This window comes from Zonotrichia leucophrys, chromosome 5 (assembly GCF_028769735.1).
Source record: "Zonotrichia leucophrys gambelii isolate GWCS_2022_RI chromosome 5, RI_Zleu_2.0, whole genome shotgun sequence".
In the NCBI taxonomy this organism is placed as follows: Eukaryota; Metazoa; Chordata; class Aves; order Passeriformes; family Passerellidae; genus Zonotrichia; species Zonotrichia leucophrys.
The window spans coordinates 59,139,447-59,154,093 of NC_088175.1; the positions used below are offsets into that span (position 1 = coordinate 59,139,447).

The 14,647-nt window shown below is 43.9% G+C and overlaps 1 protein-coding gene across 4 annotated transcripts; it reads left to right on the forward strand.

Annotated features, from left to right (window-relative positions):
* Nucleotides 1-1,818: 1,818 nt before the first annotated feature.
* Nucleotides 1,819-14,427, forward strand: GMFB (glia maturation factor beta). 4 transcript variants are annotated; one of them, XM_064715909.1, is made up of 8 exons: nt 2,083-2,342; nt 4,287-4,317; nt 4,417-4,513; nt 4,908-4,957; nt 5,877-5,926; nt 6,943-7,025; nt 8,251-8,324; nt 10,623-14,427. In XM_064715909.1, exons 1-8 carry the CDS (start codon nt 2,329-2,331, stop codon nt 10,692-10,694), a joined length of 471 nt encoding a protein of 156 aa, XP_064571979.1. In that variant the 5' UTR covers nt 2,083-2,328; the 3' UTR covers nt 10,695-14,427. The 4 variants fall into 4 exon arrangements, with proteins under 4 accessions (XP_064571980.1, XP_064571981.1, XP_064571978.1 ...); XM_064715910.1 differs by lacking the exons at nt 2,083-2,342; nt 4,287-4,317 and adding an exon at nt 1,819-1,950; XM_064715911.1 differs by lacking the exons at nt 2,083-2,342; nt 4,287-4,317 and adding an exon at nt 1,924-1,933.
* The last annotated feature ends 220 nt before the right edge of the window (nt 14,428-14,647 follow it).

A 14,647-nucleotide genomic window follows, 5' to 3' on the forward strand; every position in this document is an offset into this window, starting at 1 on the left:
GTAAGTATCCTTTCTCTATACTTTAGTATAGTTTTAGTATAGTATTCTTTAATATAATGTAATAGCATAAAATAATAAATTAGCCTTCTAAGAACATGTAGTCACATTCTCAATTCCTCCTTCATCTTGGGGACACAGCAAATACCACAGCTGTGCCTTAAGTGCCTGTGTTCAGATGGGCACAGAGAGGACGGGGACTCATGCCTGTCTGTCAGGCCTGTCCCAGGGCAGCTGGGCTGTGCTTCCAGTCCCCTGTCCCCTCAGCTCCATGGGCAGAGCCTTTATGCCTCTGGAGGAAATTGGCCCTTGTCACTCCTGGGCTCTTGGCAGAGGTGCTGGCTCCTGGCAGTGCACTTGGGCTCCAGGTGCCCTTTCAGGTCTGCAGAGCACCAGGAGGGCTGATACTGTTGTGTGCTTTCACAGAGAGCTCTTGGAGCCACACTGGTGGCACTCGGGGCAGGATTTAGCTTTGCCACCCTGCCAGAGGCTGGAGAGCTCAGTGTGCCTCAGCTTTGTCCCTGGCAGCTGCCGGTCACAGCTGCAGTGGCAGTAGCTGTGAGGTGACCCAAAGCCACATCCCTGGCAGCACATGGCTGTGCTTTGCTTCCTCCTTGCACTGGAATGGGGGTTAGATAGGCTGTTGGCAAGGAATTGCTGCCCGTGAGGGCTGTGAGGCCCTGCCACAGGCTGCCCTGAAAAGCTGAGGCTGCCCCATCCCCTGCAAGTGTTCAAGGCCACATTAGATGGAATTTGGAGCATGTTGGCCTAGTGGAAGGTGTTCCAGCCCAGAGCAGTGGGCTAAGAACTGGATAATCTTTGGGGAGTACGGATAATCTTTGGGGTGTATTGCAATCCAAACCAGACTGTGATTCTGTGATTAGGTGGGATATCAGGAAAAGGTTCTCCCCCCAGAGGATGGTCAGGCACTGGACAGGCTCCTGAGGGAATGATTTGCTCAATGCCTTCAGGCACAGTGTGGGATTTTTGGCGTTTTCCTGTGCAGAGCCAGGAGTTGGGTTCGATGATCCCTGTGGGCCCCTTCCACCTCAGGATATTCTGTGATTTTGTGTGAGGCTTTAAGAGCTGCTCAGCAATCTCGCATTTCTGTGGTGTTTGCTAAGCCTTTGATGAAATCTGCAGCTTTATTTTATAAATTTGGTGTTTAAATAATTAGTATAATTCACTAGAAGTTGTGCCTGAGATGTAAAGGCTGCATCTGTCCTTTCATTCTGAGGAAAGCAATTATATTCTTAAATCTGTTATGGAACCCCTAAAGTGCATTTTTCTCTGCTCTAACAGCATCTAAAATTGTGAGCGGCAAGGGAAAGGCCAAATATTCACTCCAGCATCAGGAGAGCTTCACATCAAGGCTCCACTATGGACAAACAGCGTGTACCCGGCTCTGGCCGCTCCTATTTGTGCCTCGTGTGCTGCAGACCCTGCATGACTTCCAGAATTAAACTCCACTTCTACACACAAGCACAGAAAGCACAACAACTTCTGATTCATGTCATGCTTCAATTCCAGGGTTGAAACCTTCAGTCCTTGCCCTTTTTAAGGCACATTATGAGCTATAAAGCGCAGCCCACCCCATCCCGCCCCGCTCCCCTTAGATCCCCTCAGCGAAATGGCGCCTGAGGGCGAGCCCGCGAGTTGCCATGGCAACAGGGAGGGGGCGTGGCCTGGCCTGCAATGCAAAGGAGAGGGGCGTGCCGCTGCGAGATCACGTGACCCTGCCTTTTCCCGCCCTCGGCGGCCTTGAACCTCCCCGCTGCCCGTAGGCCGTGTCACGGCCCCGCCCATCCCGCGGGAGCGCTGTTGGTTGGTTGGAGGGCGATTGAGGGGGCGTGGCTTGCACCGCGCAGGCGCGGTGAGGGAGGGGGCGCAACCCAGTGAGGAGGAGGCGGCGGCGGCGCGCGAGCGGCTGCGGTTGGTGCGCGCGCCAAGATGGTGAGGGGGGAGCGTGTGCCGCTCCCTCAGGGGGGACCCGGCGGGAACGTGAGGGGAGGGGAGCGGGGGGGTCCGGCCGGGAGGGGGCTCACCCCGCTGAAATGCTGCATAGTTAGCTGATTCAGAAAGATTCGATAGGGAAATGATAGAATAATCAACAGGAAAACGCGTGATCTGACCTCTGAGGAACTGATTATGTGTCTGTGAAACGAGCGATGGCTTGATTGCACCTGGTTGTTGGCTGTCTTTTAATGATTCGAGCTAATTCACTGAAGAACGTCTGATTGTTGCTCATTGAAGGCATTCACCCGAGTGGTGAATTTGAACTTGAGCTGTGATTGCTGGTTGGAACAGACCAAGGGAAACAAGGACTGGTGGATGAATGCTGTGGGGTACTTTGCATTAATATTGCTTAATGGGTAAAGTACTGGTTGTGGAGAAAGGAAGAGACATGCATGTTGCTTTTAGTAAAGATTTGGAGAGCTGAACCCTCCTGTGGAAGGAGCAGTTGCAAAGCAAATTTGATCAAATCTTGGGCTGTTTTGCTGTGTGCCTCTCTGGTGAGATTCACGTTTATTTGTCAGTGTGAGGGTGAGGGGAGGGGTGTCCTGAGGGGGATCTGCCCCGGAGGGTGCAGGGAGCAGCAGCTGCCCCTCGGTGGTGCTGGCAGGGGTGTCCCTGTCTGTGCAGCAATCCTGCCCTGCCTTTCCTCCGTTTTTGTTAAGCCAAGCGTTGGTGAGCCGGCTTAGCCCCGGTAAACAGTCTGAATCTGATGTTACCGAGTGTTTTCCTTCAGGGATTTGTGTTTGTGTGGCTGCACAGGTGTGAGCAAGAGCATAGCTTGTCTGCTGGGAGAAGCTGGTGAGCCCAGAGGACTGGGAGAAAAGCCTCCTTCACAAAAGAGCATTTTATATAAAATATAACCTCAGCTTTGAAATGCAGCTCTGAGTCCTGTTGGGTTTTTTAGTTGAGACCTCCTGGGTGAGTGAGAGTGGGTGTAAGTGACATTTTATATGAAATACAAGTTCAGCTATGGAATGCAGCCCTGAATTCTGTTGTGTTTTAAAGTATTTTTTAGGGTTTTTTCCCTCAATGAGTGAGAGTGGACAGTAGGGATGTTTCAGAAAATCCAGAATGAGTTAGGTTGGAAAAGACCTTTTAGATCATCGACTTCAACCTGTTTGGGTCAGAGGGACTGATCAGAGGGAGCCAAGGGTGATCTTTGATGTTTATGGGAAACAAGCAAAATCAGGGACACTGTACAGGCAGTGCCTGTGCTCTGCTGTCACAGCAGAGCTTGATTTCCTCTCCAGCTGTCCAGAGGAAGCACAGGGATGAAACTTTGTGCCAGAATTTGATCAAGGTGGAAACCTTTTTAGGAGCAAGCAACACCAAACGTGGGGTATGGGAAGTGGGGAAGCAGAGCCACCCGTCTGCTTTTGGGGGGAAATCTCACAATGTTGAACGTGAAGAGACAAAACTGAAGGCTTAAATAATAACATTCTGTGGTTTATCTCAATGCAAGAGCTCTTTATTAGAGCTCTTGATTGGTAATCTTGCACAATTTTTTATCTGAGGGTTTTTTTTAAGGAAACCTTGAAATACAGTTACTTTGGTACAAAGTTCCTGATGGCTTGGGAGTTCATAAATACAGTTCAAGCTGCAGATTTTAAGTAACTTCTTTATCAATCTGGCATGAACCCCTTGGAGATGGAGGTTGTGTGTATAAAATGTTGCTCAGGAAATGGCAGTGGTTGGCTTGGTGCTGTTCAGAAATTGCTTGTGTAAGGGAAGATAACCTGCATGGCTGCTTGTGAAACAATAATTTCCTTCCTCATCTTCAGTGGGATGACTAATATGTTACTTGAGCATCTCTGAGAGCTTGGTGTGCACTGGGGGAAATGGCTGCATGGTTTTGGGTTAAAATGTCTGAAACTCTTTCTGTGTGTGTGAATCTCAATATTTTTGTGGGTGAAGTTAAACAAGGACAATGTTGTTCTTAAATACCAATAGTAGCTCTTGCTATGTTAAGTGCTTAAATTACTTGATCCCATTTGCTGTTGCTCTAAGGGACTCCCTTATTTCAGGGCTTGGACAATGAAGTGTAAAATTTAGTTAGTAAGTGTAGAAGTATAAAATCTATTTCTGAAGTGTAAAGTTGACTTGTAAGAGCTGTGAGAATAATCCCACTATAGGAGTAGTTAATAAATACTCCTAGTTAACTGTGTGGCTTTGAAGAGGGAAATTAAAACAGAAAAATGTTCTGTTAATGTGGTTTTTTAAAAAAAAACATTTCCTTTCACCCACGTTTTTCTGGTTTATGTGATGCTCTGAAGCTTTGGACAAGCTGCATGCAGGCCCTCTTCAGTATTTATGCACAATGTGTGTGACACAGGGATTTTTTTTATCTGTTTCACTTTGTGGAAGGATTTATCTCTCTCTGCCCTGTGCCATTTCCTTTTGCAGAGTGAATCTCTGGTGGTTTGTGATGTTGCTGAAGACCTGGTGGAGAAACTGAGAAAATTCCGATTTCGCAAAGAGACCAACAATGCTGCCATTATAAGTAAGTTCCAAAGGTGCCTGACAAAAATTGTCAGAAAATCCTCTCTCCTCTGTTCTTCCCTGTGTGAGATTGCTGCTGTATCAGGTAAACATGAGCCAGGGGGGTGTTTGCTCTCTGAGCTGCAGCACTTCCAATTCTGCCTGTAATTTTAACAATAAAATAGTGCTGTTCTTAGGATTCAAGTCTCCATCTGCTCTTAGCAGAGTATTTATATTTAATTATGGCTCAGAGTCTACCACTGTTTGTAAAATGATTTTGGGAAGTCATGGGGTATGCTGGAGAAGAAAAACAGAATCACAAGGACTAGAATTGCTGAGTGCTAAAAAGCTTCATGCATCCATTGTGTAAATCGATTGAAAAAAAACATTGATCTGTGTTTTATTTTGATTTATAGTGAAAATCGACAAGGATAAGCAGTTGGTGGTGCTGGATGAGGAGCATGAGGTTTGTTAAATGAATTGTAAATAAGAGTATCTTCAGCCTGCAATGTATTGTTGTCTCTAAGGTACTGCCTTAGTTTCAAATTGTTATCAAACTCCTAATCTAATTTGGGTCATGAGCTTATTTAAATGCATGGTCACTCTGCATGTAAAGCACAGCACCATTAATAGTGAAACTATGCAGAAGCAATTGAGTTGACTAATTAATTGCACCAGAAAAAAAAGTTATTTTAAAGCTGTTTTAACGACGTAAAAAGCATCTTTGGCACCTGCTGGCTTTTTGAAGAGATTTCTGCTGTGTTTCCACGTAGATCTGCACATTTGTCTCTGAGCTGGTCTGCCATCAATTAGAAGCAGGATTGCTAATCCCCTGCAGACTCTAAATTTGATGGGTGGCATAATAAGGTCAGCCCAGTGTGTGGTGTTTCTTAACGGTCCATAGGGCAAAATGAAATCCTTCCAGGGATTGGAGCGTTAACCAGAGCTCTTGTTCCCTAGAATGTAGATGTTAATGTAACATCAAATGTAATGGGGAATCCTTTTTGTGTGCTGAAGGAGGAAAGATTGAAATTTTCAAACTTTTGATTTATGTAGCTGATTTTAACTTACTTTGTAGTGTGTGCTTACTTAGTTAGTACTAGGGTTGGCAAAGCATGGTAACTGCCAGCATAGCCAACTATGCCAGAAATGTTTGCTCAACTTATTATGCCTAAAATAGGGGTGATTATTCACACTAACATTAACTCTGTGTTTAGTCATAGGAGTCTGTTGGCACACAAATCTTCCTAAACTGCTGTAGTAATTTGGGAGGTCCTTATCAGTTCACAACATGTGCCCTACTGGTGTTTCAGTGTCCCTTACCCTGCTTTAACCTTCCAGTGTGAGGTACTTGCTCAAACATTGCTTGTGTTTAATGTCACCAGGGTATTTCTCCTGATGAGCTAAAGGATGAGCTGCCTGAGAGACAACCTCGATATCCTTGCCATGCTGCTGCCATTTGGACTTACTCACTCCTGGAAGCTGTTCAAAGTGTTGGACTTCACCTTTTTAGGCCAGTAATTGCTGTAGTGTGATCTTGCTGATCCTTTATTTGGGAAATAACCCAGGGATCAGTTCTCAGGCTGCACTGAACTGTTGTACCACTTGCTGAAACAATGACTCATTTAAGCCTTTCCTGACATTTTATTTCCTTTTACACTATATAATGTTTGGGGAAGTAAAGCAAAGCCACGTTGCTGGTAATGTAAAGAAGTGAGTAAAATGTACCAGTCACTGGCTACTTCTAAATATAGAGTTCTGTCTGTGTAACTCTGGATGTGTTTTGGTGCTTTCTCAGGATGTGGCTGTTGTTGTTTTGCTGCAGTTACTGATTCTGGAATTGCTGTGGCCATGTGATCCAGGGAGGAATCCCTGTTTTGGAAAAAGAACAAAAGAGGGTGAAGTAAATTAACTAGTGAAATAAAAGGGGTACTTAAGTTACATGTGAGGAAAATACCTGCCCTATGAGCCTCAAGAGCTGGCTGGCACCATTCCCTGTGCTGTTCTGAATCTTGCCTTTCATGCCTACAGTGCAGTGGGAGGCTGTAAAACAGAAGTCCTGGCTAAAACTGCACTTCAAATTGAGCAGAACACCTGAAACAACGAAGTTCTTGGTCAGCAAAGAAAGAATTTGGCTTTCATTAAAAGCCAAAACCACACTGGTGGGTGTAGGAAGTCTTTTTACAAAGCTGGAATAGGAATATTTATGATGAGAGGGTGATTTTTAGCTCTGATGAGAAACATTACTACAGAGACAGCCCTCACACTGAGGCAGGGCCAGTTCTGAAAGTCAGATGTGGAAGTGAAAACAAAACAGTGAGGTTTTTATTGCCAAATTAAAACATCATCTAAAATGCAACACTGACTTCTGCCTGCATCAAGCTCTGATAACTGAGCATTATATCCTACTAAAAGAATTGATTTCTTAGTTTCTTTAACCTCAGAAAAAACATTTATTGTGTATAGCTACAAGTACCAGCATGAAGATGGAAGAGTTTCCTATCCATTGTGCTTTATCTTCTCCAGTCCAGTTGGTGAGTGAACTCTGTAGCTACTGTGTGTTGTAAATCTGGGGATATTCTCTTTTAGAGAAGATAAAACCGAGTACTCAGTGCTCTCAAGGAGGTTTTCCTGCCTTTGAGGTTCACATTTAGGGCACTTCAGATGTCTTAGAGAAGAGATTCTCTCTTTCCCACTTCTGAAGGCTGAACTGGAGCGTTGGTTTCCTGCTTAGCTGGCACAAGGTGTGTCTGCCTAAAAGTGCCTGTTGTCAGTGTGCTCAGCAAGCTCTGAAGGCAGGGCTGGAGCACTCTGCATCCCCTCAGGGAGGTTTAGCCTCATTTAGCCTGTTCACTCCTCACATCTTGGGGAATCCTCAAAGCCTGACCCTGTAAGGCTCAGGAAGTGAGCACAGCCAGGGCTGCAGGACACTGCCTCTGTTCCTGAGTGATTCTGCTCTGCTGTCTCTTGCTATTCACACAGAAATGATTGGGAGGGAGGAAATGCCTCTCATCTCAGAAGGACATGAGAACCCATTTCTTTCTGTGAATCTTAGAATCCTATTCCTGTCATTCTACCCATGAAAGGAGCAGGACTTTAGGAGGGTTAGGATGGGACTTGAGAGGAGTTTTCAGGGAGCCTGGGTGTAATGGGCAGCAGTAGAGGATGCTGTGAGGGGACAGTCTAAAGGGCTGTCACTGCTGTGGGGGAAAAGGAGCAAGAGAGGGCTCCCTGTCTCAGATGTGAGCATGTCAAAGTGCTGAAACAGACTGTTCCAGGGGAAACAGACTAATCCTGGATCATGCCAGCTTTGTAGAGAGCAGTTCAGAGCATCCTCTGCTTGTGTCACAGCAGCCCTCAACACCAACTCACCTGCACAGGGCACTGTGTCATTTTAATAGGAGCCAAATAACCTGGATCCTGGTTTGGGCTTCAGAGCTGAATTGCTCCTGGGCTTCCATCTGTGTTCTGAGTTGTAGTAATGTATCTTGCTGGTATTACTGGATTATCCTTGTTATCCCCTGGAAGAAGATAAACTGATTGCATTGTTCTACCCTTCATTTCTCAGAGCTAGAGTAACTAGGTATATAAAAGAGTTTAGCAACTACTGAGCATATTCTTCTGTAGCTACCTGACACTCTTCCTTTGAATATCTTTAGCTTTCAGATTAGAATTCTTAAAAAACACCCCAACTTATTTTTGAATTGTTGCAGTCAAAGTAATTTTTAAAAATCTTTTTTTTTTTTCCTATAACTTCAGGATGTAAGCCTGAGCAGCAGATGATGTATGCTGGAAGCAAGAATAAGCTTGTACAGACAGCTGAACTCACTAAGGTATAACTGGCTTTTGAAATAACTCCCCCTTCACTGCAGGTTGTTGTTTTGTGTCTTGCTTGAAGCAATGGCAAGAAGGATTTTGTGAGAGTTTGTGATTACAGTGAACAGAGTCTGGTGTAGGAAAGCTGAAGGAGGAGTATGTGTGGAGATTTCTGTACCTTAAAACACCAGGAGGAACAGTGTTCTGTAACACAAAAATATCCCTCAGTAGGATGGACATCTTTGCTGTGGGGGAGGAATTTACTGATGGGAAGAATAGACTGAAGCCTCAGTGTGGTGTGGATCAGTTTAGCTGGTTCCTGGGGCTGCATGCTTGCAGAACAGCCTGCAGGGTAAGTAACATGTGCCAAGGGATGAACAGTTTCTTCCTGTGCTGGGTTCTCCCAGTACTGACACCAGAAGAAATCACTGCATTCACTAGGTCTGGCTGTGTGTGTATTTTAGAAAAGAAATGTCACCTATTTTTCCTTTTGGAGAAATGGAAAATGTTCTTTGAAATCTTTGCCTAATTGGCACCTAGACTCCTTTTTGCCTCAAGCAGTAAAGCCTAATAGAGTCAGTGGCTGCTTCAGGTTTTTCATACCCTGTGAAATGACTTCAGCACTTCCCACAGCACTGTTCCTTCATTCCTTATCCTGCTGAGTCCTTTAACATCCCAGTAAAAATGTCTGTTGGGCCAGTAAGAGAACTGTGGATCACAGAATGGCTTGAGTTGGAAGGGACCTTAATGTTCATTTGTTCCAACACCTCCCACCAGCCCAGGTTGCTCCAAGCTCTGTCCAGCTTTTGCCTCTTCCAGCTGTACCTTGTAAGAGAAGACCCCTCTGTTCTAAATTAGACCTCAGGTTAACAGGAGTCAATAGGAAGGCAGCAGAAGATGGCAGAAACAATCAGCACAGCCCCAAGAAATCTTTTTTTACATCTGCTGAGACTGCATCTTGGAGGTCTGATAACTATGATAGAAAGGAGGTAGACAGTTTTTAGTAAGAAAGAAGAAGGGAGTGGTGAGGAGAAGGTGAAAGCCTGGGAAGTAGCTCAGTTAGAGTTGGAGTTCCTGTCACTTCTGACATGGGAGAAATTCAGCCTGAGTGGCTTTTGGATGCAAGTCCAGGGCTGGGTTCATTCATCTTTCCTGAAGGCAGAGAACACAGGCTGTCTCCAGTTGGGATTGCCTGCTTGCTCTTCAGATGTACTTTATTCCTGCCACTTGCTGAGCTGTGTTTCATTTTAACTCCTGCTGGGACTTCCTCCTGCTGGGATTTTTGCTCGTGACTCAGCTGAGTTCTCTCAGTCTCCAGTGACTTGCATGTTAGCTTGGTTCCTGTTAAGCTGTTCTGTTCTTGTAACACTGATTTTTGGGATTTCTTCACTTTAAAGACCTGTGAATTTGTAAAATTACCTGACTTTTGTCTTTGGGCATCTTTAGGACTCCAGTAATCAATCATAATTAACGTTGTTTCTGTTCAGGCTATTAAAAGCAAACCCCAAACCCTACCCAGTCACTTGCCCACATGGAATTTAAAGTGTATATTGGTGTATTGGACCTTTTTTCTGCTTCAAGGCTTCATTAAAGATTTCACAAAGCTTTGGGTTAGTAGCTTTTAGATTGTTTTGGGGTTTTGCCCAGAGATGCTGTGGCTGCCCCATCTCTGCAAGTGCCCAAGGCCAGATTGGATGGGGCTTGGAGCAACCTGGGACAGTGGAAGGAGTCCCTGCCCATGGCAGGGGATTGGAACTAGGTGGTCTTTAAGGTCCCTTCCAACCCAAACCATTCTGTGCTTTTAGGATTTTGTTGGGTTTTTCCCCCAAGTTTTCTATTTTGAGATATTTTACAGTTGAAACAATATGCTACTGGCTACTATGAATTTCAGTTGAAAGAAAAAATAACTGTGTGTTGGACTGAGTAAAATTGCTGAACTTTGGGCTTAAATCAATCCAGATATTACATTATTTGTATTCTTCAAAATACCATCTTGCTGAGATAATGCATGCTGAGATGGGGCCACTTCAGGGTTATTTTAAAATGCAGTACATGTGCTTTTCTCATATTTAAGGGATAAGAGTAAAACCTAGAAGTAGCATTACAAGATTCTTGTTTATGTTAGTGATGTTTTTTGCCACTTAGTCTTGTGTATTTTCCTCTGATCTGATGCATTCAAGAAAGCACCTGAAAATTGCAGGTTGGTGGGTGTTTTATTGCAGCTCAGCCATGTGTGTGGAAAGGTGCAGCTGCATTGTGTGCTTGTCCCTTCCAGCCCCACCCCTCAGGAATTGATGCCATGCCATTTTGTTTAGGTATTCGAAATCAGAAATACAGAAGACCTAACTGAAGAATGGCTGCGTGAGAAACTGGGCTTTTTCCACTAAGGAAAACCTCTAAGTATTTCTGTACCATCCTGGTGATACTGGAACCAGACATGAATACTTCCATCCAAGCAATGCACTGTATTCACAGCTGTCTCCTGCAGTATCTCTCTTGTGCAGAGTTTGTGCAAAGAATAGCAGGTCTGTCTCCTTGAAGTAACAAATCTTTGCAGGTGTTTCCTTATTTGTACCTGCTAAAAGGGAATACTCCTCTGCAGGGACTCCTTTTGCACTCCTGTGACTAATATTTCTGTAACTAAAATAGTTCAGTTCTGGATTTATAACCGTGTACAAACATCATTTGGAAGCTGACGCTAACTTTTTCTGAGCTACAAATGCATCCTTATGACACACATTAGCCATTTATATGCAGAATTTATGTACTCTCACTTACCAGAGTAATTTTTGACTTAATGTCTTCTCAGTGTTGAAGCATTTGTTGGAAGCTCCCTGGAAGCATTTGTTTGGTATTAAAAAGTCAAAATCGTTGTACTGCAAATCCATCCATTTATCTTTCCATCGAGTCCATGTGAACTGTCTCAAATTCTTGGAACTAATTTTTGTCATTCCAGTAATTCCTCAGTTGCCTGAGTCAATCTTCCTAAATTTCAGGGCAAAGCTTTGACTGTCCAGTTCTCATGCTAATGCAGTCTCACAGGAACTAGCTGATAACTAAGGGCTGAACTACAACTCTGGTTCCTCTTGCACCAGATTTCTTCTTGCATCTCTGTTCTGACACTGTTGAGAAGTTTACCTCTGCTCATTTCCTGTTATCTGAACACCTGGTGATACTGTGTGCCTTTCATTTGTTAGCTTTAAAAGGACTTGAGAATTTTACACTGCCACTTCTTACAAATTTGGTAAAAACTTTGTTAAAGAATCCAAGTAATATTTGTTCCTAGTGCCTCGTGCTGCAGTTGACATCTGTTAAAACAAAAAGCCAACCTCATTTTCTTTGAAATTCCAATCATCTGCTCCATTTGTAGGAGTCAGGAGGTTAAAGCTTTTCATGATAATAAATGATTTGTATCTCTTTTGTTAGAAAAGTTGGCCACACGTAGCTTTTGGGTACTTTAATTACAACCTCTAACTTTCTTAATGGCTTTTTGGTCAAAATTACATTCCAGATGAAGCTTTTGCATAAATGATCATTTGATTTTCATCTACTTAACAGTTCATCTCTTTGAAACAGCAAATCTAATGTGAAAATAGTATTTAACTTTTATAAATGACCAGTCTTTTTCCAGGTCTGTTTTATATGAATAGAGTAGCTGTGTGGTGTAGCCACGTTCAGCACGAGCTGTGGCAGAAGGAGGAGCACTCACAGGACGGTTTCTCCCTGTCTTGCTCGTGAGTGTTTGTTGTGCTTCTGAACGAGTGTCTGCGCAAGAGCAGCTTCCTGTTGATAACATACCTTAAAATGCAGCTGCCCCAACCAATCTGCTCGCTGGCAGGAATGCAGTGTTCAATTTGGAGGCCAGTATTTCATGCTGTGAAACCTTTGCTGAAAGTGGGGTTGTTTTTGTCAACATAGGTTGTGTTAGTGGTAAAACACTAACTCCTGCAAGATCACAAGGAATTCATTTGCAAAGGTCTTCAGTGTTGGTAAATCTCTTCCTAGTTTGATGTTACTGCTCATTTATTTGTATATAAATCTGACTTGAGAGGAGCTTTTCAAAATACATGTTGGAATGATCCAATTAAATCGATACTTTGGTGCAGGAATGAAATGCTTGTAATTAAATTTCTGTGTTAACGTACTGAACTGGAAAAACAATTTCATTTCCCTGGACGAAAAAATGTTGATTATGAAACTGTTGCTTGATCATTCTGTACTGCAGATCAATAAAAAACCATGTCTTTTGTGACAAACATTGTATAAATAAGACTTTGGCTTAAAGGGTAGTGTCATTCCAAGCATCAGTCTGGGAACAGCAAGAATCTCTTTTGAGGTTTTTTTGGGATTGTACTAAAGGTGAGGCATGTCAAAGTACAGTGTGGGCGAGAGGGAGGCTGCTGCTTGGAATGTTCAGCTTGATTTGCAGTGGGGAAAAACTGGATTAATCATGTCTGTTGTACTTTGTACACTGGTGGGCTGCCAGCAGCCAACTGCTGCCTGCACAGGTCTGCACAAAAATAACTGTACAAGAGGCCTGTATCAGGAGGGAAGGGAGGAGCTGCTGCATGAAATGGTGAAATTTGACCTTTCATCTCTGGATTGCTCCCCCTTCTGCCAAGAAAACATTATTCCTTACAGCTGTATCTTCAGCTGAGTTCTTCCACTTCTCATGTTCTCGTGCCTCACTTAAGCACTTTCTGCCTTGGGTGCTGCCCCTCCAGCCTTGCAGGGAGCAAACAGATCCTCGTGAGAGTGTTCAAGGCCAGTTTCCCCTGGAAGGTGCTGTTGATGCTGCTCAGCCCACCAGTATTGCTCCTCAGCCAGCCCTGCCTGGCAGCTGCTCCTGCTTCCCTGGCTGAGCTGTGGAAGCAGCTGCAGGTTCAGGGAGGATGAGTGTGCAGAGGGTGTTTGCTGTTCCGGCCTTGTTTGTGTTCTCTTTGCTCTTCATGCAGTGTTTTGACACAACTGGCTGCTGCTAATTGGCCTGGGCTCTTGAGATGCAGGTAGTGCTAACACTTGATTAAACAAAGACATCATTATGTCCAGGTCTTTCCTGCACAAATAATCCTTGTTTTCATAACATCTTTCCCCACCTTATCTGTAGAACTGTGTGTTCTGTGCTGCTGCCCCCTTGGGCTCAGTGGGAGGCAGATGAGTCCATGTTCAGGCCAGTATGTTCCTGCTGGGCTTTGCTGGTGCGTTGCCCATCTATAATCACACATTTCTCTTGAATTTTCAGACCTCTAAAGGACAGCATAAATTAGCCTAGGGGAGCCTTTGTAGCTAAAGGTCTGAGAGTCAGCATTTTCCATTGGGAGCTCCTATTTTTCAGGAGTTAGTAAGTTGGCCATAAAATCCTCAGTCTGGAGTTCAAGGTCTCTCCAAGGGAGACTTCTGCCACAATTAATCAGGTTTGCTTTAAATATTGACTAGATGGCTGGGATACAGCTCTTGTAATCCTATTCACTGATGGTAAGCTGAATTTAAGCATGAGTTTGCATGTCAGCCCATGAAATAGACTTGTAGTGTTTTGAATATTTTTAACAAAAATTTGTAAATGCTGGTATTTGATGGTTTAAGTGTATTTCTAGTATAATGAATACTGTTCTGATCTATTAAAGGAGGCAATAATGCAGGTGTTGACACCTTTTTCACTTCTCCAAAGGAGCATCTTTGCATTTGTACCAGGATTCCATTTTTGTATCTTTAACTGTAAAATAGCTGGTCCAGAAACAATGTTAAACTGCTGACGGGTCTGACTCAAACAGGCAGAAGCAAGAGAATTCAATTCCTTACTTCAGAGCATTCCAAAAATAAACATCATGAATGTTGTTTTTATACATCCATGTAGTGACTGTGAAGTGGGACATGAGAAGGGGCTCAGTGAAACTCTTGTGTTTGTTCTGTGGTCCAGACTTGTCTTAAAAGGTGTGAGAGGTTCACGGCCAGATTGGGGAATTTGGCAGTTCCATGAAAATACCAGTAACCAGTACAACTTCCATATGCTGTTTAGTCTCTGCTACTTCACATTGCATGTTTACTTTAAACCAAATCTTTTTTTTTTTTTTTTGCTAAGCATGGTGCTTGTATTGGTTTAAATAAAATGTTTCATTAAGAGGTTGTGTTGGCCTGTTTTAATTGCAAAATGGTCCCTGTGTGACAGGTGATGCTTGGTATGACCTTCCTCCTTTTCTCAGCTTCCTGGAGTTTGTGTTGGACTTTCAGGTGTCTTCAGTCTCAACTGCTCCCTCATTTGCTGTTGTACCTAAAATAATTCCATTTCCATCTGCTGTGATGGGGAGGAGAGGAGCTGGTGGAATCCTGCAGGGAACTGCTG

What these genes read in the sequence shown, in the direction of transcription:
- GMFB (XM_064715908.1), top strand. Translation starts at nt 2,406, where the DNA reads ATGTTGCTTTTAGTAAAGATTTGGAGAGCTGAACCCTCCTGTGGAAGG. An exon ending in TTTTGCTGTGTGCCTCTCTG is followed by an intron (nt 2,511 to 4,416) that starts GTGAGATTCACG and finishes TTCCTTTTGCAG; the next exon opens with AGTGAATCTCTGGTGGTTTG. An exon ending in TGCTGGATGAGGAGCATGAG is followed by an intron (nt 4,958 to 5,876) that starts GTTTGTTAAATG and finishes TAATGTCACCAG; the next exon opens with GGTATTTCTCCTGATGAGCT.